The sequence below is a fragment of the Aethalodelphis obliquidens genome, unplaced genomic scaffold (assembly GCF_003676395.1).
Source record: "Aethalodelphis obliquidens isolate GAN/ISIS:26980383/991018 unplaced genomic scaffold, ASM367639v1 scaffold1, whole genome shotgun sequence".
In the NCBI taxonomy this organism is placed as follows: Eukaryota; Metazoa; Chordata; class Mammalia; order Artiodactyla; family Delphinidae; genus Aethalodelphis; species Aethalodelphis obliquidens.
In genome coordinates, this window is record NW_020837945.1 from 70,549,888 (window position 1) to 70,574,582 (window position 24,695).

General features: G+C 34.6%; 1 protein-coding gene across 6 annotated transcripts in view; it reads right to left on the reverse strand.

The window, feature by feature from the left end:
* ZNF148 (zinc finger protein 148) overlaps positions 1 to 24,695 on the reverse strand; it is a 130,581-nt gene that overhangs the window by 76,350 nt on the left and 29,536 nt on the right. For 3 of the 6 annotated variants that reach the window (XM_027107047.1, XM_027107072.1, XM_027107054.1), the window contains exons 2-4: positions 22,420 to 22,500; positions 14,336 to 14,471; positions 4,398 to 4,746 (exon numbers count right to left, since the gene is read on the reverse strand). In XM_027107047.1, the coding sequence (XP_026962848.1) occupies positions 4,398 to 4,730 (333 nt within the window). In that variant the 5' untranslated portion in view covers positions 4,731 to 4,746; positions 14,336 to 14,471; positions 22,420 to 22,500. Of the gene's footprint in view, positions 1 to 4,397; positions 4,747 to 14,335; positions 14,472 to 22,419; positions 22,501 to 24,036; positions 24,056 to 24,695 lie in introns of those variants that run through there. The other 3 variants (XM_027107079.1, XM_027107084.1, XM_027107062.1) reach the window with 2 other exon arrangements.

The window sequence follows — 24,695 nt, forward strand, 5'->3', positions numbered from 1 at the left end:
CACAACAACTGTTGTGGAGTGAACTGACCAGTAAGAAACACAAACTTTCTAGGATGATGAAAATATTCTGTACCTTGATGCCTTGTGGGTTATACAAGTTTATGCAGTTGTCAAAACTCTAAACTATAAACTTAGGATCTCACAGCATTTCAATTTAAACTTTTTCTCAATTAAAAAAAATTTCTTTCACTCAAAAAATATCTGACTGCCTACCACAGCCCAGTTACTGAGAACACAAAGTTAAAATACAGGTTCCAGAAAAGAGACCTCAGGGTCCTGCAAGCCAAGAAATGAAAAATAAGTTAGTTACTATAATGAAAATTACACAAAAGAAAGTTTTGAGAAGTGAAAAACAGTAGACTGCCAAACAAAGAGTATTACAGGTATATACAACATGTACAGAAGTAACAGAAAAAATCATATTGGACCTGGGCAACTAATGTAATTTCAGTGTACTTAAAGTATGAAGCGGGGAGAGGGGCTTGAAGCACTGTACACAGGGGCTGGATAAGATAAGAAGAGACCTGATCACAGGCCCTTTCAGCCCAAGCAAAATACATTTCAGCTGTTTAGCAATAAGAAACCTCTGAAAAAGTTTTGGTAGGGGAGTGATAAGTATAAATATCGTTTTGGAAAGATCACTATAGGAACCATCTGAAATACAGACTGGATAAGGGTCAGGCTACAATCAATCCAATAAGAAAGCTATTGTGGAACTTCCCTGGTGGTGCAGTGGTTAAGAATCTGCCTGCGAATGCTAGGGGACACGGGTTTGAGCCCTGGTCTGGAAAGATCTCACATGCCACGGAGCAACTAAGCCCATGCGCCACAACTACTGAGCCTGTGCTCTAGAGCCCGTGAGCCACAACTACTGAGCCCGAGTGCCTAGAGCTTGTGTTCTGCAACAAGAGAAGCCACCGCAATGAGAAGCTTGCACACCACAATGAAGAGCAGCCCCTGCTCACCGCACCTAGAGAAAGTCCATGTACAGCAATGAAGACCCAATACAGCCAAAAATAAATAATAAATTTATTTAAAAAAAAAGCTATTGCAATCAATAGACTACTTTATCCAACAACAGCAAAACACTAATACTTCTCAATCTCACATGGAGCATTCACCAAGACAGATGACATTCAGGGCCATAAAACACAACTTCCCAAATGTAAAAGAACAGAAAATCATATAATAAACACTCTCAGACCACAACAGAACTAAACTAGAAATCAGTAACAGAAAAATAGTTGGAAAATCCCCAAATGCTTGGATATTAAACAACATACTTCCAAATAACACATGAATCAAAGAAGTCTCAGAAGAAATTAAAAGATAAAATGAACTAAATGAAAATAAAAATACAACTTATCAAAATGTGAGGGACACTGAAAGCAGTACTTAGAGAGAAATTTATATCATTGAATGCTATATGAGAATGCCATTTCTATATATCAGAAAAGATCTAAATCAATCACCTAAACTTCCACCACTGAAAACTGGAGGGGCAGATGGCAAATTAAATCCACAGAAGAAATCGTAAAACTCAGAGCAGAAATCAATGAAACTGAAAACTGGATATCAAGAGAAAAAATCAAAAGCTAGTTCTCTATAAAATTAGTAAGTCTTTACTGGGGGGAGGTAAAAATGGGGAATTGGTGTTCAGTAAGTATAGAGATTCAGCTTTACAAGATGCAACAGTTGTACAGTAGTTCTAGAGATCTACTGTACAACAATGTGAGTATAGTTAACTGTATGCTGATACTGTATGTAATACCATATGCTTAAAAACTGTTAAGATCCTTTTTAAAAAAAAAGGCAGCAAGCCTCTAGCCAGGCTAAGAAAAAAAGAAGATATAAATTACTGATATCAGAAATGAAAGTGGGGACATCACTACAGACACCATAGACATTAAAAGGATAATAAAGGAATACTATGAACAACTCTATGCCCACAAATTTGATAACCTAGATGAATTGAACCAATTCCTCAGAAGACACAATCTGTCAAAACTCACACAAGAAGAAACAGACAATCTGAATAGGTCTATAGCTATTAAAGAAATTGAATCAGTAACTAATAACCTTCCAAAAAAGAAAGTACCAGGCCCTATGGATTCACTGGTGAACTCCACCAAACATTCAAGGAAGAAATTATACCAATTCTCTACACTCTCCCAGAAGACCAAAGCAGAGGGAATACTCCTAACTCATTCTATGAGGCCAGGATTATTCTAATATCCAAACCAGACAAAGATATTGCACAAAAAGAAAACTAGACCAATCTATCTCATGAACATAGATGCAAAAATCCTCAACAGCTATTAGTAATCTGAATCAAACAATGTGTAAAAAGAATTATAAGCCACAACAAAGTGGAATTTCTTCCAGGTATGCAAGGCTGATTCAACAGTTAAAAATTAATTAATGTACTCCATCACCATCAACAGGCTGAAAAAGGAAAAGGCTACTGCAATGGACTAGGTAAAAGTTCGTGAGCACATGTGTTAGAACACAACTGTAAGTAGTTATCCATTCATTCACACCATGTGCCAACACCTGGGACATAATAGAAAATAAGACAAAATTCATGCTGTCATACATAGATAGAGCCTACTATCTATCTGAGAGACAGACAGTGAACAAGTCCCTATTGCAGGAACTACACCTAGACCAGAGAGAAGTGGCAAGCTGATGATGATGAAGTTTTTTTGTTGGTTTTTTTTTCCATACGCGGGCCTCTCACCGTTGTGGCCTCTCCCGTTGCGGAGCACAGGCTCTGGACTCGCAGGCTCAGCGGCCATGGCTCACGGGCCCAGCCGCTCCGCGGCATGTGGGATCTTCCCAGACCGGGGCACGAACCCGTGTCCCCTGCATCGGCAGGCGGACTCTCAACCACTGCGCCACCAGGGAAGCCCGATGATGAAGTTTTAACTAGGTTAAAAAACAGGGAGGGGCTATGACTGAGGGGAATATTACAAGTAGGATATACAAAGGCCCTAAAGCAAAAGAAAAAGCACAGTATATCAGAAGTACTGAAAGGATCCAGGTTTAATATCACATAAACAATAGAAGAGGATTACATTACAGTTGTAGTTTTGCTGGTCATCAGGTAAAAATAAAGATACAAGAAGGCAAAGAAAAACACTCAGCCTCCTTACCTTCGTAAGCCTCCCACACTCCCCGCCAGCATCAGCACCATGCTCAGGAAGGCCCTGCTCCTCTCTGCCTGGTTTGCCCTGGCTGTGACTTACCCCACACTACTCCCAGAATTCATCACTGACCTACAGTCAGTCAACCACTGTCCTACTACACTTGACCAGTGACCAAGATACAGAAACAACCATTGACTTGTATTTGGAGAACACACAGACTTTCGCATTACCTACTAATGTAGAATTAAACACCTTCAGCTCTGAGGAAGAAGTCACTAAGGCCAGAGTTGATAATGAGTCACTTCAGACAGAAAACTTATGGAGTAAAGATTATGAAGATGTCACTGCTGGTTATTCCAAAGAGCCCGTGACTGAAGCACCAGATGAGCCCAGCATCTTCATGGGAAGCAACGAGTCCAGCTCACTATTTTTGTTTTTTTGTTAGAAAATGAAGCAGTTCTCATTAGCTGTGACCATCACTCTGCTAACTACAACTTTCTAAAAAGATTCTGAGCCTCTGAACAAGCCTACCATTCCGTTATAGGTGCTTGAATAATTGCAAAGACTGAGACATAGGATGTACCCACTTGAGGAAAGAGTGGCAGAAATTGTACACAGACAGAAAAGGGACATCTCGTAATCTCTTCACCATGTCCCGTTTAATGTGGGCCCAATAAATGTTCGTTTGAATTGAAAAAAAAAAGTTATGGGTGCCTACAAAGGAGTACCTTAGGTGATGACCTGTGACATCCAGGGTAAACAGACTGAAGAGCTGATATCCTTTTTACAGATAATGAAAAAAATAAAGATGGCAGGAACTGCCAAGAGTTACAGGATTTGAAGGAAAAACTCTGAAGTATACAATCTTTTTCTAGCTGTGCTCCAGATTCAATCCTTCTACTCTTTAAGGAGAAATCCAGAAGTTGAAACAAAGTATCTTTTAAAATTAAGCACTTAAAATTTAATACACACACACAAAAATTCAATACACAGTAACCCTGATAAACAGATAAATAAATGTTATCTAGAAAAGTTTCTGAAATGTATGTAATATCAAAACTTAATTTTGCCTTTTCAACTATGATTTTTAAGCAATATTTAGTATATCTATTTAATAATGGCCATTTGAACTATTTATATTCAGCCTTTAAACACTTTCTGAAATTTCTTCAATGACTTGTATCACTTAATACAAAATTAATTATGTTTCTAACTGTAAGTTTAGTATCTTATAAAGGAGTTACTTACAGGGACATTAAGTGCATACTGTAGTCCTTGAGGAAGTCTTTCATGTGTCTCCATCTGCTCTTCATCATTTTTCACTGTCTCCTCATGGACCATGAGTTCATCATGTGATATCATATCCTGTTGTCTCATTTCACTTTCTTGTAACACTTCATCTGCAGCAAGGATCTCCTGGTGAGGCATACTCCGATCTTGAAGAACTGACTCCTGCAGCTCTCCAGACACAGTAGACTGGCCAGACACTCCACCCATTACAACCATTGCCCTGGAAGACTGCATTTCGTCTATGCCGCCACATTTAAGAAATAATCCTTCCAGTTTGTCGTCAATGTTCATGCTTAAGTATAAATGCCTAGAAAGACCAAGTTTGGCAACAAAGCATAATAAATTAGTTTTATATGTCTACCTGAATTTTTTAAATTTCAAATTATGAAAGGTACACACTTTAATAAAAATGTTTTATTCATATAATTCAATATTGCCTCCAATTTAAAAATTACCACGATAAATTTCCAAAGGCTGGTAGAGTAAAACACAAATTTTTGTTTTTGACATTAAGACACAAAATCCTAATCTATTTCATTATGAAAAATGAGCATGACATAAAGCAAATTGGGGGAAAGTATTCGTAACACCAGAAAGATCCACATCCTTTAATATACTGAAATATTTTAAAAATAAAAAGAAATAACATTAAGAAATAAACTGAGAGAACAGTATCAGGCAAATCATAAAGAAAAATTAGAAATAGTCACTAAATATATAAAATAATATTCACTTACAGTAGTAATTAAAGAAATGAACATTAAAACCATATTTTATCCACCAAACTGATAATAACTCTTAAAAAATACACCTCGGGCTTCCCTGGTGGCGCAGTGGTTGAGAGTCCGCCTGCTGATGCAGGGGACAGGTTCATGCCCCGGACTGGGAGGATCCCACATGCCGCGGAGCAGCTGGGCCCGTGAGCCATGGCCGCTGAGCCTGCGCGTCCGGAGCGTGTGCTCCGCAGCGGGAGAGGCCACAGCAGTGAGAGGCACACGTACCACAAAAAAAAAAAAAAAAAAAAATACACCTGACGTTGAGGTGGCAGGGGGGAAAAAAAAAGACACTCATCTACTGACAGTGGGAGTATATTAGGTTCAACTGTTTTCAAAGGTAATTTGGTACCATGTATCAAAAGCCATAAAAATGCACATATTCTTTGAACTGGTGACTTTACTTTTAGGAACCTATCCTGATGAAATCAGAAGTACATATAAAGATATGCATGGAAAATCACTATAGCAGTACTTCAATAGTGAAAAACTGGAATTACACTGCATATTCAACAAAATGAAACTGGTTAAATTATATTCATACATATGTTTTAAAACTAGACTACAGTAAATTTACTAAAAATCATTGAATCGTACACTTAGGATGGGTGAATTTTATTGTATATAAATTATATCTCAATGTTTTTCTTAAAAACAGAATCAGAAAAATGGCTATCCTTGGGTGAAGAGGCTGTTGATAGGAGGTAGGAAAAGGTGCCTGGTCTGGAAACTGACAATGTTTTTCCTGAGTTGAATGCTGATTGCACAGGTGTGCTCACTTTGTAAAATTTTAAGATGTATATCTCTGTGATATGCATACATTTCTGCCAGAATAAATAAATTCAAATTTACTGAATTTATGCTTCAGTAAAAAGTTAAAGTCTGTTGGAATTCAAAAAATATCCATACAGTCAAAAAATATTCTTGAAAAATACTTGAAAATTTGGGTTAAAAGCCTGATATTAAGGGAAATGTGTGTATAAATATGTGTTTGTACACAGATTTATTGAAAATGCTAACAATATTAATATTACCACTGGGTGGTGAAATTACCAGGCTTTTTTCATATTTACATTTATCTCTAATTTGAAAACTTTCTATAATAAAATTTTATTCTTTCAAATGCTTTTAAATTTGTTAAAATGGAAAAAGCAGTATTTTCATTACTAATATATTCTTAAATAGTTGCACATGATTAAATAAATTTAAGAGGTCATGATAAGAACTAGATACTATTAAATAATTACATTATCTTATTACATTATCTTATTTTTTCCATTATTATAGAAAAAACAGGCAATATTAAGTCTTCTAACTTTCATTGCTGTAAATTCGCACTCCATTGTGTTACTTGAGGAACTAGCATAACAATAATCATGAAATCCAAAGAAACTTCATCTCAAAGAATTTCAGAACATTGGTACTATTTGTTTTTTAACAGATTGTGCAAAATAAACACACACACTCCCCCAACATGATGGGCCCACAATTAGTAAATGCATTAACTATGTTTCAGTTTAGTCACCTCTTTCCCAAATCAATCAGGTAGTAATGGTTACTACTTTGATCATAGCTTTCAGAGGTAAAATAAATGATCAGTTAAATTCAAATACACTATTGAAATTTAAATACTCTTTCATTTACTAAGGTTATCATCTAGGGAGAAAACTTTACTTAAATGTACAGCTCAAAAAACAGCTCATATAAACAGCAAAGTAAATAAAAATATAATTCATACTTGCTAACTTTGTCTTCCCTGGTACCAGGTAGTATGGTTAAGTCCAGAATACATATGGGACAAAGGAACAAGAATCTAATTTCTCTTTCCAAAATCTTTAAGTAGTCTAAAGGACAAACATTTAAAACATATCACCAAATAACTGTCCTCTTCAAATATTCTATTTATCACATTTCTAGAGAATAAACGATCCCACAACTAAGTGAAATTTAAGTCTCTTAGGGTTAAAATTTGCTTATATCTTTGGAAATCCTTACCAAATCAATTATATTCTTCTAATCTGTTTATTGTTTTCCTAAAGGATTTGGAAAGCCCCCAACTTAAAAGGGACGTATATATACACAAAGCCACCCTTTATTGCTGTGACATCTGCTATTGCCACATACATCATTATTAAAAAACAAAAAAAAACCCACACCCTTGGGAGTTTTTAAAGAATACGGGAGAAGTAAAAGAAGTAGTTATTAAAAGAAGACATTAATAAAAGACATTAGACAAACTGACCTAGGACAGAACTTTTTTAAAAAAATTAGCTGAAGTTGAAACTGGCTTACTAACCCAATGCAAGGTCTATATTTCACTAAAGTAGTGGTCCTCATCTCCAATGTTTTTTGTCATGCACCTCATCAATTTTTTAAAATTTATCATATCCTAATACATGTATACTATTTAAAACTATACCTATAATACTGTGTCAATATGTAATATGCCTATTAAAATAAACATAAAAACATAATTTTTTTTTAACTAACCTTATCTCTAACATCAGGCTGAAACAGTAAGTACTGAGGAAGTCAAAGTACTTTGGAGAGAGAGAATATCTGGGGGGAAAAAGGCAGGTTTGCAAAAAAGTGCCAGAATGAGGGATTTGGAACAGGAAGATACCACACCTCAATATACAGGTAGTAAATAAAACAGGAAGTGGAAATACTGTTAATGAAGGCAACCTTGACCTCCTCAAAAATTTTCTCGAAAACAGGCCATATATACAGAAAAAGGAATCGCTCTTCGTTACATATGGTTTCTTATTCCTATGATCCCAAATTAAGCCATATATTTCAAATTACTGGCTAGCCTAAAAACTGTTCTTGAGACAATTTCCCTTAAATACCAGAAAATACAAAGATTTCAACACAGATTTCAATATCAATGAACACTGCTTTGACAAGGTTTTAAAGTTAGTTTTGGAAAATCTGCCAGAATGAAAACTGTATGTACCACTGAGCCAGCAACCTCACTGCCAGGAGTATATACAATCCTATGTATGTGCTTAATCATAAAAATTAACCAAAGATGTATGTACAAGGATGTCTGGTGCGACCTTTTAATGGAAAAAGACTGGAAACAACCTAAGCATCCAATAATAGAAGACTTGTTAAATTAATTATGATTCAACCATACACTGGAATACACACAGCCATTAAAGTGAATGAGGTAGTTATATGTGCTGGGTAAAAAGTTTTCCAAGATATATTAAGTGGGAAAAAAAAATCAAGAAGAAGATACATAGACAAATAAGTGAGCCCCACTTGTATCACACACCTCAACCAGCGTCTGGGCAGAGTAAGCTGGACAGGAAATAAACAAGGCTCTCAAACAAAAAAAGTTCATTTCACTAAGCCCATGGTAAATGGGAAAAGGACAAAGCTACCCTAAGAAAAATGATAAAGAAAAAAGTATGTTTTTTATTGTCCTTGAAGCTCTCTTATATGCACTTACTATCTTTAACTTTCCCCCTTGTAACTCCTACATGATCTATGTCAAAGCTCTTATGTGCTTCTCTGCATATTCAAAAACCCAATACAGCAAAAGGTCCCATGCTCAAAAGTTAACACAGGCTACTTTCCTTCTCTAATTTCAATATTTTCAGGAAGGATCAGCTGAGTGTAAAGAAAGGAAACTGATGTTATCAATCTGCACTAACATGTGAATATTTAAATGTCTCTTCCTGCTAAACCTTCAAAAAGCCAACTGTTTTTTGACCCAAATGTCTATACAATTCATGGAAATTCAGGTGTCAGGAATATTACACAGGAGAAAGAAAGAAGGAATGCTTAAGTCATGTCACTTACATGAAAGGCTGCTCTGGAAGAAAAAACAAAATAAACAACTAATCTGCATTCCCAGGAGCCTCTGTCAAATGGGGAAAAAGCAGGACTAGGTGGAGTAATAAGCAATAAGCCGCCCTGAGCTCCTTGTAAATGACCCATTATTCTGCAACTGAAGGAAGCTTGGGCAGCTGACAAAGAATATAAAACCGCAGAGCTGTTATGATCCAAGACAGGGCAGACAATGATGTTCTAGAACTAATTCAGCTAAAGGTAAGATGGCACTCCTTCTGGAGTTACCCAGAACAGAGATTGCTAAAAACTAGAACTTAGTAAGAGAGGGAGGGAAGGAAGGGGCCCACTTTAGGCCAATTTCTCTGAAAGCCCCCTTTAGCAGATTATTTCAAATGCTGCATTCTTTTCCCCCTTCCAAGTTTTGTTCTTCCCTCATCTCCATCCCTCTGCCAGAGAAGCTAGAAGGTATAGTAAAAGGAATATTGAGGGGACCACATTCAGCTTTCTGCTCCATTCAATTCTCCCTCTCCCACACACACCCCCACCATCCTTTCGTACTGAAAAATGTTTGGTTCAGCTGTGTAAAAGTAATCCAAACTGCAGCCGATTAAGAAATCCCTAGTCATTTAAGCCTAATGGCAATGCGGTACTTAAAGAGAATATAAATTATCAGCCATCACTTTCTCCTGCCTTCCAGAAAAGATAGTTGACTCTTCTTGTTGGACCTTCTAATTTAATGCTTCTAATCAACTGTGTGCAAGCAATTCGAAACTATGCTTTATAGATCTGTATAAGTTGAAATAGAGTAAATAAGCTTTGAGTCAGGGCTTTTTCATATTTTCAGAGGACAAAGTTAACAGAAGCATAATATATGAACAAGTTGGGCATTACTACTCATTTTTTAAATTTTCTTCGGCACGCGGGCCTCTCACTGTTGTGGCCTCTCCCGTTGCGGAGCACAGGCTCCGGACGCGCAGGCTCAGCAGCCATGGCTCAACGGGCCCAGCCGCTCTGCGGCATGTGGGATCCTCCCGGACCGGGGCACGAACCCGTGTCCCCTGCATCGGCAGGCGGACTCTCAACCACTGCGCCACCAGGGAAGCCCTACTACTACTCATTTTTAATCAACTATACAATGCTTACTGCGTTTTTTTATGGGAATTCTATAAATTAAAATGGGAATTCAACTTAAAAATTCTATAAATTATGGGAATTCAATTTAAAAGTGCTTACTGAGTATGAGTATGGGAATTCTATGCAATTAATAAGGAAAATGTCTTTCCAAATTTATTAATAGGTTTGAGTCTATATTATAAAATTCAGAGATTATCATAACCTGGAGAAGAAAGACAACTAACATGTGTTGAGGATCTACCAGATGTAAGACACTATGCTGGGCACACTGATATGTTACTTCACTTAATATTTACAGTAACACTCAAGACAGTAATAGTATATCCTCATTTAACAGACGAAGAAACTGGCGTTTACCCAAAGTCACAAAGCTAGCATGTAAACTGGGATTTGAAAACAGACTTACCTCGTTTAATGCACTTTTTACCATACCGTACTACCTCCGTCTTGAAAAGGCCCTGGACACTAAGAACTCGTTGAACTCATTCTCTTCTCACCCACCCACTCTGAAGCCACGCTGTCACCACTGCTTGGCTTGGTAAAGCAATCCTTAGTTGGCTACCATCGCATGGCTACCATGCGAGAATTCTGTGTGACACAGAATCCCTTTTCTCCTTCAGCATGCATAGACACCTTCCACAATTCCTAAATTCCACTTCTACCTATTATTCACAGCTCAGTAAATTTCTCCTCGTTCTTTTTTCATGGGTTCACATATACCCCCTTAATCCTTCCATTCTTTCTTCAAACCTTTACCAAGTTACTTTAGGAAAATCTCTCTTTCTTTTTCCTTTACTTTCCCATTTTCACTTGGAAATCAAAAAAAATAATCCTAAATACGGCTGATAAATGTAGGAGCTATGCTAAAGATATACCTGTATCAAAGAAAAGAGGGCTGTAAGTTTTAAAGTGAAAACAGATTTGAAGGCTTGTGCCATAATCCTCTAATATTCTTGAAAGCACCTACTCTCCCCTTCAGAATGTACATGAATATTGATCTGCCACTTTATCACCTTTAACTGAATCTGCATTCAAGTGTGAAAAAAATATATCTCACTTAAAGATACTGTTTTTCTGTTTTATTTACTGAGTTGGGCTGTAATATTATTTTCCATCAACATTTATTGAATAATGTAAAACTTCAACTAAATGAGTCAAAACAGATTATTATAGTTGGCAAGCTTAGGAACCTAAACATCATTCTTTTCTATAAAAAGAGTACTTTCCAACTCAAAGTCTTCTCCCAAATCAATACCCTGCCTTGTATCAGAACCCATTCAACCTATAAAGAAACTTCACTCACAGGCTAAAGAGAAGTACTCAAAGGAACCTGAAACAGATTAAAAAAAAAAAAAAGCTAGATTTCACAAATTACTTCTGATTCAAAGTATTTTCAACAAACTCCTTGCTGTCTGGAGGATGCCAGTTACATTAATTTGGATATTAATATTTCTAACCCATGTAGTCAGTGAGAAATTACACCTTACAAATATCAGCATTAGAAATACAAGTATCAATCAGCCTCAAGATCAAATTGGTATTACAAAGAAACCCATGATCAAAATGGATTTAACAATCTGCCATTTGTCATTCCTCAGAAGTTTTCTATTGCCTCTCATCCTTCAAAAGTATAGTTTTGATCTAAGCAAAAACTGCTTCATCTCTAATTTAGAAACAAAATCTAGCTCTTATCTAGGGATACTCTACACTCAGAAACCCCTTCAGATACACCTTTGTATAACTACCATTTTGCATCTATAAAGCATATTTTGTAAACTCTGCCCTTTGACTTTTAATTGTTACTATTCAAAACATCCTAATAGGAGCATCATCTACAATAATGGCAACTAGACAAAAAGGCCTTTTTTATTAGTGCTAGCAACAATAAAAGATGTTTAATAAGAGAATTTACAGACTAAGATAAATCACTTTACACAATATGACAACTAAATAAAAACCTGTGATCCTTTTTTAACCACAGAAAAATAATTTATAAATATTTAAGCCAAAGTTAACAGGCATCTCTATATGCCCAATGCCCCGCTCAAATAAAGCAGAATCTAAGCATATTCTCCATTCCAAATACTCATCACCAGTCTTCTAAAACAATGTAACAACAAGAAATTAGTGGTATTTAGAAATGGTAAGACATCAAATTTATGGCAACTGTTTGTTGAGAAACAGCTATATTTTATCTTTAAAAGGAGAGGGAAAGGGAAAAGGGAAAAAAGATCCAAGCAAAACAGAACCCTACATTCTGCTAGATCTAGTTGTTTCATCCATCTCATTTTATGCCAATACCAACAATTCAAACATTTGTATTAAAAATACTTTATTAGGAACCTATAAATTTTCTACAGTTTTGTATAATAAAAGAAACATTAAAAATACTTCTTAAACTTCCCTACACACTAAGCTATTTTTAATATGTACTATGTAATAACCAAGACTCATTTCAAAACAGAAAAGTGTTAACTATTTAAATCAAAATTTTAATTTTTAAACATCGGATAAATGCTCTCACTTCACAATACAAACCCTATTTGTGAAGTACAATAAAACTAAAAATGCGTTCATCGCCTTCAATGCCAAAAACACCGAAAATGTCTTATAACCATTTTCTAATAAAGTTAAATCAATAGGCCTAATATAAATACTCGATACAAGTATACAAAATTTACCAAAACTGTTATCTCAAGTCTCAAAAAAAAAGGTACCTAGGTTAATATATGTTGATATTGACATAAAATATGATGGAAAACTGACAACTAATTTCCAACCCTTTAATAAATTCTCTAATAGAAACATACAATATTTGATACTTGTTTCAAAATACAGTATTTACAACAGACCAAGAACCATATAATGTAATTACAATGAAATATTTTTCATCTACAAAAATATAAAGTATATAATGTCTTTGGGAATAAGTTGTTCTGATGAGATCTAAACATTTAGAATAATAGATTTTTTAGAGTTAGAAGGAACGAGTTACACATCATTTAGCTTTATGTGCAGCTAAAAAGATCCCCTCACCCAAGCCCCTCATCCTTGCCTTAAGACTCTAAAATGTTAAACAAACCATTTCAACCTAATGGCAGTGACACAAAATGAGGAATTATCTCAAAAGTCACTTTTAACTTCTAAGACCTTATTCCACCTTATGACATCAAGACAGCAGTATTTAATCAAAGAACCATGATGACTATTCACAAAACTAAAATTGTCTCAGAACTCAAAACAATTTCCAAAGCACTGTCACAGGCCAAGAGTTAATATGTCTTAATATTTAAAACTTATATTTTAATGTTAGTCCAACTAGATAAATGGAAAGTAAATCTGACAAACCCTAATGTGACAGACAACTAGCTATCCCCCCAGATTCTGTTCTCTCCTTCTTGCCCAATAATAAAATATTAAGTAAGACACACAATGACCTAGGTAAGACTCATTTTCCAGCCTCCCATGAAGTTGGTTGTGGTCATGTAACAGTTAAAGCCAACGGGACATAAGTAAAAATGATATACACAACTCTCCTAAAAGGAAAAGAAATGTTCTTCCCTTTTCCCTCTTTCTGTTGGCAGACATGATGGTAACCCTCTTGGACCACAAGATAGAATAACTAATACTTAATATAAATGATTATTAAAATTATCTACATGACTGCTTCCTTATATTAGCATAGGAAAACATACAATATGTACAAAGGTACAGTAACATATGCTTTTTCACATTTAAAAAATTATATGTCAAACACCATTAAATTTGATTAATAGGTCTAATTTTCCCACATATGAAAACAGTTTCCCTGGAAATCCTGGAAAATTTAATGTGGGTATGTATGCGTTTATGACAGGTGAGTGAAAAATGCAATAAACCCTGCTGAAGAAAAGGGTTAAAGAAGGAAAAACCTTTCCACTTAGATTTCACCTAAGATTACATAGTAAGCTACACATATTTTCTTGGGCTAAACTTAAAACCCAAAGCTATATCATTACTCATCAATTTTCTCTTAACACTGTTTTCTCAAGAAAAAATATTAAATCCCAAGTTTCTTCCAGATATAAATACTACAACATAAAGAAACTATTATACAAACTTAACATGAAATTCTAGCAGCCAAAAAAAAGGTTTCATATTTGAAAATTTTACTTATTCATGATTATGAAAAATAAGTATTGAAGTTACCTGAGACTAACGTAAAAATGAAGACTTCAAGGAAGGGAATGCTGTAGAGTTGAAAAAGAAATCATGGTTGAGTTTCTACCTTTCATAGGCTTCAGAGACCCTCAATACCACTTCAATCATTTATGCCATCCAATTCCTACAAAAAAAATAAAAATAAAACACAACAAACAAAACACATTACTTACTGAGAAAAAAATACTGTATAAATATAACATGGACAAACTGGTATGCATAATGAAGTGAGCACTCTTTGTAAATAGTAAGCTATGCCTGAATAACCAGTGCAATGATTTCTTTTTAAATCTGAAACTGGGAAAATACAATAGTGATAAGTAGTAACTGTGAAATAACCCTGGCCTTGTAAAGAACAATTTGCCTAGATCTGGAGTGTACAACTTCAGAGACATGGGATATTGAAGGAAATTCAGAAGGTTATAGACCTACACGTTTACAAAAGAGAAATCAGTGATTAAAAACTCACTTAATAACACTATTTTTATCTGCTTTGCAAAGGCTATGAAGTGAAGAGAGAAACAAACACAATTCTAGGCCTTAAAAATAACAAACAGAACTAGTCCTGTACAGAATGTACATGTATTCACAGTAGAAAGGATTACAGTTGTAAAATCATACTAAATACCTACAGAAATATGATCACCAAGGTCATCTTTGACTAGAAAAGCTGACAAAAATGGGAATAATCATAGGGAGACTATGTTCCATACCCCCAAAAATTAAAATGAAAAACATAAGCTATACACAGGAAGAAAATTTCCTGTCAGTGAATATTTCTGAACCCAGTAGCAGACTAAAGAGTTTATGGAGTTTCCTACCATAGAGGTTTTTAAAAATACTACATTCCTACCTATTAAGAATAATTTGTATTTACTCCTCCACAGAAAGCTTGGAGACCAGATGATATGACACACCTTATGATTTTATATCAGTTTTTACAGTGGTGCAAAGGCAAGAAGAATAGTCTTTCTCACCTAAAACATACCAGTAATAAGTCCATCCTTGTACTTCAGAAAGTATAATACATTCACTTTTTAAAACATTTCAACACTGTATCCATATTTTTTTAAAGTTTAAATTCTGATGGAACTATTTACCCCTCAGTATCCTTTCATTTCAGAATTTTCCTGCATATTCACACATGTCTACTTTTGCAGATGAACTCTTGCTCAAAAAAAACATTTTTTTTCACTAGGATTGTATCATATATAAATAAATAGCAAAATGACAACAGTAACAATAACCTGGGCAGGTAGGGAGGGAGTCACAATCTGAAATTACTCCAATATGTCATCTAAAATGCCCAGTTTTCAACAACAAATTATAAGGTATACCAAAAAAAAGAAAGAAAGAAAGAAAAGAAAAATGTGACCCACATTAATGAAAAATAGCAATCACAACAAACAGTTTCTGAGCATCCCCAGATGTTGGTTTAAGCAAAGATTTCAAAACATCTATTATAGACATGTTAAAAAAGAACCCATCTTTAACTTTTTTTAATTATGAAAATCAACAGATAAGAAATTCTCAATAAGGGTACAGAATTTATGTAAAAGAACCACATGGAAATTCTGAAGTTGAAAAGTATAATAACTAAAACAAAAAATCTACTACAGGATTCAAGATGGCAGAAGAAAATAGATGACCTTGAAGATATATCAGTAGAAACTATCCAATCTGAAGAACAGTGAGGAAAAAAAATTGAAGAAAACTGAACAGAGCCTCAGAGAACAACTTATCAACATTTCTGGAGTTCCAGAGGAGAGAAGGGGCAGGGAAAATAATTTTTTTTAATAAAACACCACCAGAAAATTTTCCAAATTTGATTTTTTAGAAGAAATCAAATCTATGAGTCTTAGAAGTTCAATGAATCTCATGGAGAATAATTACAAAGAGACACACCTAGACACATCATAGCCAAACTGTTAAAAACAAACACAAGGAGAAAATCATGCAAGCATAAAGAGAAAAATTACTCAGCATGTGCAGGGAACCACAATACGATTAACAGCTGACTTTCAATCAGAAACAACAGAGGCCAGAAGACAGCGGGATCACATTCTCAAAGTGCTGAAAGAAAAAACCTGTCAAGCAAGAAGGCAGCAAAACTACCCTTCAAAAATGAAGGCATAATAAACATAGTCTCAGATGAACAAAGACTGAGAGAATTTTTTGCAGACCTGTCATACAAGAAATACTAAGGGAAGTCCATCAAGTTGAAAGGAAATGACACGAGACTTAAATACACAGGAAGAAAAGAACACCAGAAATGGTAAATATGTGGGTTAAACTAAAAAACTCTATAAAATACATTTTTTTCATTTCTTCTCTTAACATCTTTAAAAAATATAAGAATCTATAAAGCAATGGTTACAACACTGTATTGCTGGGTTTGTAGCATATATGAATGTTATATATATATATATATATATATATATATATGAGTTGTGGCACAATAGAGGAAGGAGAAAATGGAGCTATACTGGAGCAAAGTTCCTGATACTGACTTAGTGTTAATATTAAGCAAACTGTTAAAATGTATAATGTAAACACCATAGCAATCACAAAGAAAATATCTTAAATTATATTTAGAAAAGACATCAATAGAGTAATTAATATGGCACACTAAAAAACATTTAACACAAAAGAAGGCAGCAAAGGAAGCACAGAGAAACAAAAACCATAAGAGACATATATAAAACAAATGGCAAAATGGCAAATGTAAATCCAACCATGTCCATAATTAAATATGAATGTCTAAACAGCCCAATAGAAAGGCAGAGACTGCCAGATTGGACAAAAACAAGATTCAACTATGTGCTGTCAACAAGAGACACACTTTACGGCTTCCCTGGTGGCGCAGTGGTTGAGAGTCCGCCTGCCAATGCAGGGGACATGGGTTCATGCCCCGGTCTGGGAAGATCCCACATGCCGCGGAGCGGCTGGGCCCATGAGCCATGGCCACTGAGCCTGTGCATCCGGAGCCTGTGCTCCGCAACGGGAGAGGCCACAACAGTGAGAGGCCCGTGTACCGCAAAAAAAACAAAAACAAAAAAGGGACACACTTTAAATTCAAGACAAAGTAAAAAGATGCGGAACAAGGATATATATACTATGGAAAGAGTAATCGTAAGACAGATGGCACGGTTATATTAGTATTAGACAAAACAGACTTTAAGACAAATATTACTGGAGATGAAGAAAGATATTTCAAAATGACAGTCAATAAATTAGGAAAATATTATAATAATTATAAACCCTAAAATAATGAAGAGCCCTAAAAAAATAAAACAACTAACATTATTAAAAAGAAAAATAGAAAATTCAACAATTAGCATTGGAGATTTCAATACCCCATTCTAAATAAGTGACAGAATAACTATACAGCAAATTAACAAACATATAGAAAACCTGAACCACACTCTCAACCAACTATACCTAGTTGGCATATAGAAAACTCCAGCAAACGACAGAATACATATTGTTGTCAGGTACACACTCTCCAGCACAGACCAAATGCTAGGCCATTAAACAAGTCTCATAAATGTAAAAGGACTGAAGTCATACAAAGTATGTTCTCCAACCATAACACAATTAAAGTAGATATCAACTAAGTTAGAAACTGGAAAATTCTCAAGTGTTTGGAAATTAAACTTCACAATTTTGAATAACATATGGGTCAAAAAAGAAATTAAAAGAAAAGAGATGTTAGAGAGTATTATTAACTGAATGAAAACAAAAACAAACACATCAAAATCAATGGGATGCAGCTCGAGCAGTACTTTAAATATAACTTTAAGTATACTGAAAAAAAGAGGAGTCTCAAATCAATGACATGAGCCTCCACTTTAATAAATCAGAAAAGGAGTAAACTAGGGGACTTCCCTGGTGGTCCAGTGGTAAAGAATCCACCTTCCAATATAGGGGACGTGGGTTCAATCCCTGGTCAGGGGAACTAGGTTCCCACATGCTGCAGGGCAGCTAAGCCCGTGTGCAACAACTACTGAGCTCACACACCTCAACTGGAAAGCCCGCATGCAGCAAACTACAAAGCCCACACACTCCGGAGCCCACACGCCACAACTACAGAGCTCACATGTCCTGGAGCCTGCGTGCCACAACTAGAGAAGAGAAAAAACCTGCACACCACAACTAGAGAGAAGCCCGCACACCACAAGGAAAGATCCCGCACGCCTCAACGAAGATCCCACATGCTGCAACTAAGACTCAACGCAGCCATAAATAATCAATTAATTAATTAAAATATTTTTAAAAAGAAAAAGAGCAAACTAAACCCTAAAGCAAGCTGAAAAATATATTGAAAATTTAGAGCAAAAATAAATAAAATACAAAACAGGTAGAGAATAACTTGTTTTTTTTAAAAAGATCCGAAAAATTTACAAACTTTTAGGAAGACTAACCAACAACAAAGAGAAAAAACACAAATTACCAAAATTAGGAATGAAAGAAGGGATATTACCACTGACCTCACAAAAATTAAAAGAATTATACGGGAAGGAATATTATAAACAGATATATGCCAACAAATTAAACAACTTTTATGAAATTCCTAAAAAGACATATATTACTGACACATAAACTAATTAAAGAGGAAACAGAAATATCTGAACATAACAAACTGAGTTAGTATTTAAAATCTTCCCACAAAGAAATGGCCTCACTGATGAATTCCATCAAATATTTAAGGGGGCAATACCAATCCTTCACAAACTCCTTCACAAATCAGAGGAAGAGGGTACATTTTGCAACTCAATCTATAAAGCTAGAGTTTCTTTGATATAAAGACATGACATGAAAACTATACTCCAATGTCTCTCATAAACATAGATACAATATCCTTACAAAATATTAGTAAACTGAATCTAGCAACAGATAAAAAAAAAGGCATATATATACACCAAGACCAAGTAATATTTACCCCATGAAGGCAATGGTGGTTTAACATCTGAAAATCAATTAATGTAATACACCATATTAAGAGACTAAAGGACAAAAACCACATGGTTATCTCAATAAACAAAGAAGAATTTGAAAAAATTCAACACTTACTCATGATAAAAAAATCTCAACAAACTAAGACTAGAAGAGAACTTCCTCAAACTGATAAAAGGTATCCACAAAAAAAAAAAACAACTAAAAACTAACATCATGCTTACTGGTTAAACACTGAATGCTTTCCTCCTAAAAATCAGGATGTCCATTTTCACCACTTCTATTCAAGATTGTACTAAAGGTTCTAGCTAGTAAAATAGAGCAGGCAAAATCAATCAATCAACCAACCAACCAAGCAATCAATCGATCAAGTAATGGCATCCAGATTAGAAAAGACGAAATAAAACTGTCTTCACTCTCTAGCAATGTGATCTTGTATGTAGAAATTTCCCAATGAATCCACAAAAAAGCTACGAGAACAAATAAACAAGTTCAGCAAGGCCACCGCCACTGAGAACTGATAAACAAGTTCAGCAAGGGCACAAGATATTAGATCAATAAAGAAAAATCAATTATATTTCTATAGTGAAATGACAGCTTTATATCACATCTTCCGTATTACAAATTTGAGCTGAGGGCTTCCCTAGTGGCACAGTGGTTAAGAATCCACCTGCCAATACAGGGGACGCGGGTTCGAGCCCTGGTCCAGAAGATCCCACGTGCCATAGAGCCACTAAGCCTGTGTGACACAACTATTGAGCTTGCGCTCTAGAGCCCGCGAACCACAATTACTGAAGCCCGTGCACCTAGAGCCCATGCTCCACAACAAGAGAAGCCACCGCAATGAGAAGCCCGTGCACCACAAAGAAGAGTAGCCCCCACTCACCGCAACTAGAGAATGCCCATACACAGCAACAAAGACCCAATGCGGCCAAAAATAAATAAATAAAATAGATACATCATTAAAGAAATTAAAAATGTTAAAAAAAAATCTGAATTGATTCAAATTTTCTGTCCTATCCCTCAGTAGAGTTTTAAAATTTTTTTCAAGTAGATTTCTCCCAGGTATTTTATCTTTTTAGTTGTTACTGTGAATGTATACATCTTCTTCCTTTATTAGCCCTAATTCTATTTGTATTAAAAAATCATTTATGTATAACTGATTTTATAAGCAGTTCCTTTACTGAATTCTCAGTACAAAAAACAAGCAGGCAGATGAACTGAACTGATTTCAGGAACAGATCCCCCCCCATGCAAAAAAAAAAAACCATGGAAATTCAGTATACGATAAATGTGGCATTTCAAATATGTAGAAAAGAAATGCATCATTCAATAACGGGAATGAGGACAAAGGGTAAGCCATCTGGAAAAAAGTAAAGTTGATCTCTACATTTATTGCTTATACCGAATATATTCAATATAAATCAAGATTTTAAACAATTTAAACCATAAAAAGTAATAGAAAACCCATATAACTTTTCAAGTTCACTGAATATAAAACTACCAAGCTAAAACTACCAATCATAAGAAACATAACTAATTTTGTCACTTAGAAAAAAACAATGCCAAACCATGACAAGCCAACAATTCATGTCATTCAGAGATGTTATAATGTGGAGCGGAAAACGAGTCCTACAATCAGTGGGGGAGACCTTTTATTTTAAACCTTACACAGGAAACCCCACCCCCACCCCAGCCCTGAAGAAAGAGATCTCTAAATTCAATCATACAAAATTAAAACGTCAACAAGGCAAAAATAAAATCAAAAGATAAGCAAAAACTGAGTAAAAACCATCTGCCTAACGCATGACCAAACAGATCACTGAAAATATATATATGGCCAATAATAATGGGGAAAAAAATGCTCAAACTCACAATAAAATTTTGAAAAGCAATACTAAACAACAAAAAACTGACAAATACTACAAGCTGACAGTAGCTAGTATTATCAAAGAGATAAAGAGATTCCCATTTTCCCAGACTACTGATGTTGGGGCAATCTTTTTAGTTGGGCAATTCAACCACCAAATTACTAAAGGTACAAACTTTTTGACCCAACAATTTTTCCTTTAGGAATTTATACTACAAATATATTTTTAAATATGTGCAAAGATGTATCCAAGAATATTCACCATATTCCCATTTATTACTGCAAAAAAACTTAACCTAAATATCCATAAATAGGAGGCTAGTTAAAATAATTATGGTACATCCAAATATAGGAATACTACACAGAATGAAATAAGAGGAATGATATGCAAAGATACAGAAGCTAACAACAAAAAAGACATGCTGATAATAAACAACATGTACGGTGTGATCTCATTTTTATAAAAGTTATGTAAATATAGGTATACATATAAATTTCTGCATATATATGGAAAATGTCTGTAATGATACACACACACACACAAATGTTAACAGTAAATGGGAATAAGAAAAGACTTTTTTTAATTTTTTACATTATAACATTCTCTACTGCATAAGTGTATATTCCTCTTATAATAAACCTGGGTAAGAAGTGAGAAGTGTTAAACGAAATCTTAAAATATGGCCACTAAAACTGCTAATATTTTCACACCTTCGCTTTAAAAGAATTCTCAAAACAAATAAAATTTATGAGAATCTTTGAATTTTTATGATCATTAATAATGACATGAGAATATGTGCCATTGACAAACATGTAAATACCCTGAAAACTGTGAAATACTTAATTTTCTTTCACTTTGTTTGAAAGATAAAAGCAAGGTCTAATATATGTACCAACATAGCCCAACAAGACAGGAGAGGATCATGGTTCTTCCTAAAATAAGGGAACCTGAGCCTAAAAAAGAGAAATGCAAGTAACCTTGTTAAGTGAGAAAAGATAATGGCCTTCATACAGAACTAATAACATTAATTCTTTCCAATGTATAGATGTTCATATCTGTATATAGTGATATCATGCTATGTATATGTAATATTCACGCTATATAGAAGCAAGTATAAAAGAAAAAGGGAATGTCCACTAAATGCAGAGTCCTACCCAACAGCTATGATATGTGTGTTCATGTTCAAGTATATGGGCATCTATCACAGGTAAAAATTAGAGGTTGAATAAAACAGGGTTGGATTACCTCTACAAAATAGGTCAGGCAAATGCCCATCCCGCCAGATCACTTGGCCGAATTTCCAAGCTGTTGATTCCTCCCTCTATCCTATAAAAGTACAAAAATACAGGTTATGTCCCCCCAAAAATCAGGATTAGACATATTCTTAAAGTCAGGTAAAATAGGTATATCAAAATGTGCTAAATCTGACAAAATTCTTTCCATGGTAGATACTATTGGATTAAATAAAATTACTTCACTTAGAACACTTAGTTCAACTGTAATGACCCATCAGTGCTGAATGATATCATGAAGAAAAGAAATGACCTAGACACTAACTGGACTTTTCAAATTTAACTTCTAGCTGAGGATTAGGATTTCTTTAAAATCAGGGTAATAAACTAGAATTATCATAAACAACTTAAAACAGGAAGGAAGGCACAAAATGTATTTCACTAAAATCATGTGTTGATGTCCTCAGTTACTCAAATAGTACTAGTTCCTGTTAAAATCCCAAAGTAACATTTCCCTGAGCTCAAAGTCTAATTATATTAAGAATATAGTTTTTGAAAATACAAAAATGTTTAAAATTTTCAAGGCAAAGATATTTAATAATGTTAAAATGGTCCATAAATATTTTTTTAATGTCTATAATCAATCTTTTAACAGAGACTAATACAGAAAATTAACACTCCATGTTGGTATTGCATTGATATCAGACATATATAATTTTCTTCCTGCAACTGGGATATGTTTTCCTGGTATATGAAATGAAGGTAATGAAGACTGAAAGCTGAAATTTTAGTAGAAACAAAGAATAGGCCAAATATAACTTTTATTCAGAAATAAAAAAGCATTTTATATAATAGCCTAAACACATTTTTAGGACTCAATAAATACCCTGCAAATAAATAAGCTATAAATATAACAGCAGGAAAATTAAAGAAACTCTAAATCTTCAGAAAATAACCAAGTATATTAATTCTAACCTGTGTTTACACAATTATATCAAGGGATTACAAACATTACAGCATTTCTGATAATTCAGCATTTTCTAGTCCTTAGCCAATCAGTAGCTTTGTTGCTAAACTAGTTATGAACAAAAAATCTATTTAAAATAATTTATTTCTACTAAGCTCTTAATTGCCTGCCTCAAAGTTTTGTTTCCAAGCATTCAAAAGAGCATATATGCCATTCCTCTCAATTACTTAAAACTACTTTTAAACATATTTTTTCTACAGTGTTAGTACCAAAAAGATAATAAAAGCCATAAAACTATATTATTGTGGTAGACACAAAAACAGGTAAAGTAAAATAAAACTGTATCTGCACTACAATGCTATCACCATTCTACATTATTTACTGTATTCAACTTTTAGAATTTCTAACACAGTTCACAGGAATAGAGTAAAGTTGAACAGAAAAGACACGGTAAAGTCTATATATGGGAAATAAAAATGTCTTTAGACTTAGCAACTTTGGTATTACATTATGAGTCTTTTAAAGTTGACTGGATTTATCTAGTCCACAATCAAAACATTATTACTTACATCATCACATAATAATGGTAACACATACAGCTGGACAAACGTTTTTGAAATGTTAATATTCTGTTGAAAACATTTTCACAAAAAGCCTACTCACCTTGCATCACTTTTTATTGAAATCTCTAAATTAAGGCTGTCACACATCAAAGACTATAACTAGGTATGTTAAAAGAGAAGGAAACAAAAATAGTGAAGAAGGAAAAAGCAGCATGCCTCACTCCCACATACACACATCCCCCAAATGTGCAAAATAATATAACCTGAAAGTCCAAATCTATAAACAGAAATTTTGGAATGTCTTTCCCATCACAACCTTTCCTCTACCATGGAAACCCACAATTCCCCCTAACTCACCTGCCACATAGTCTCTGTCTCTGGAAACCTAATTCATTTAGCATCATCTACCAATTTCACTTAACCTTCCAAGTCTCTGTCCCTCCTTCTCCTCTACCATCCCTCTCCACCAAAAATGGGGAAAAGAAAAGAATCTACCAGGCTGGAAACTAAGACCCTGTAAGTATAAAAAGAAAGGTATAAAGTTACTTGGGCAACCACCCAATGATCAGCTAAGATCTTCCTCTTTCCCTGCCCCACCTCCCCTACTTTAGGAGTAACTGAATATTCCTGCTTAGCAATTCCTCTAATTTAAGATTTTGCTGGCTAATTATTCCCTGATTATAATCAATTGTGCAGGGGCTTCCCTGGTGGCACAGTGGTTAAGAATCCGCCTGCCAATGCAGGGGACACAGGTTCGAG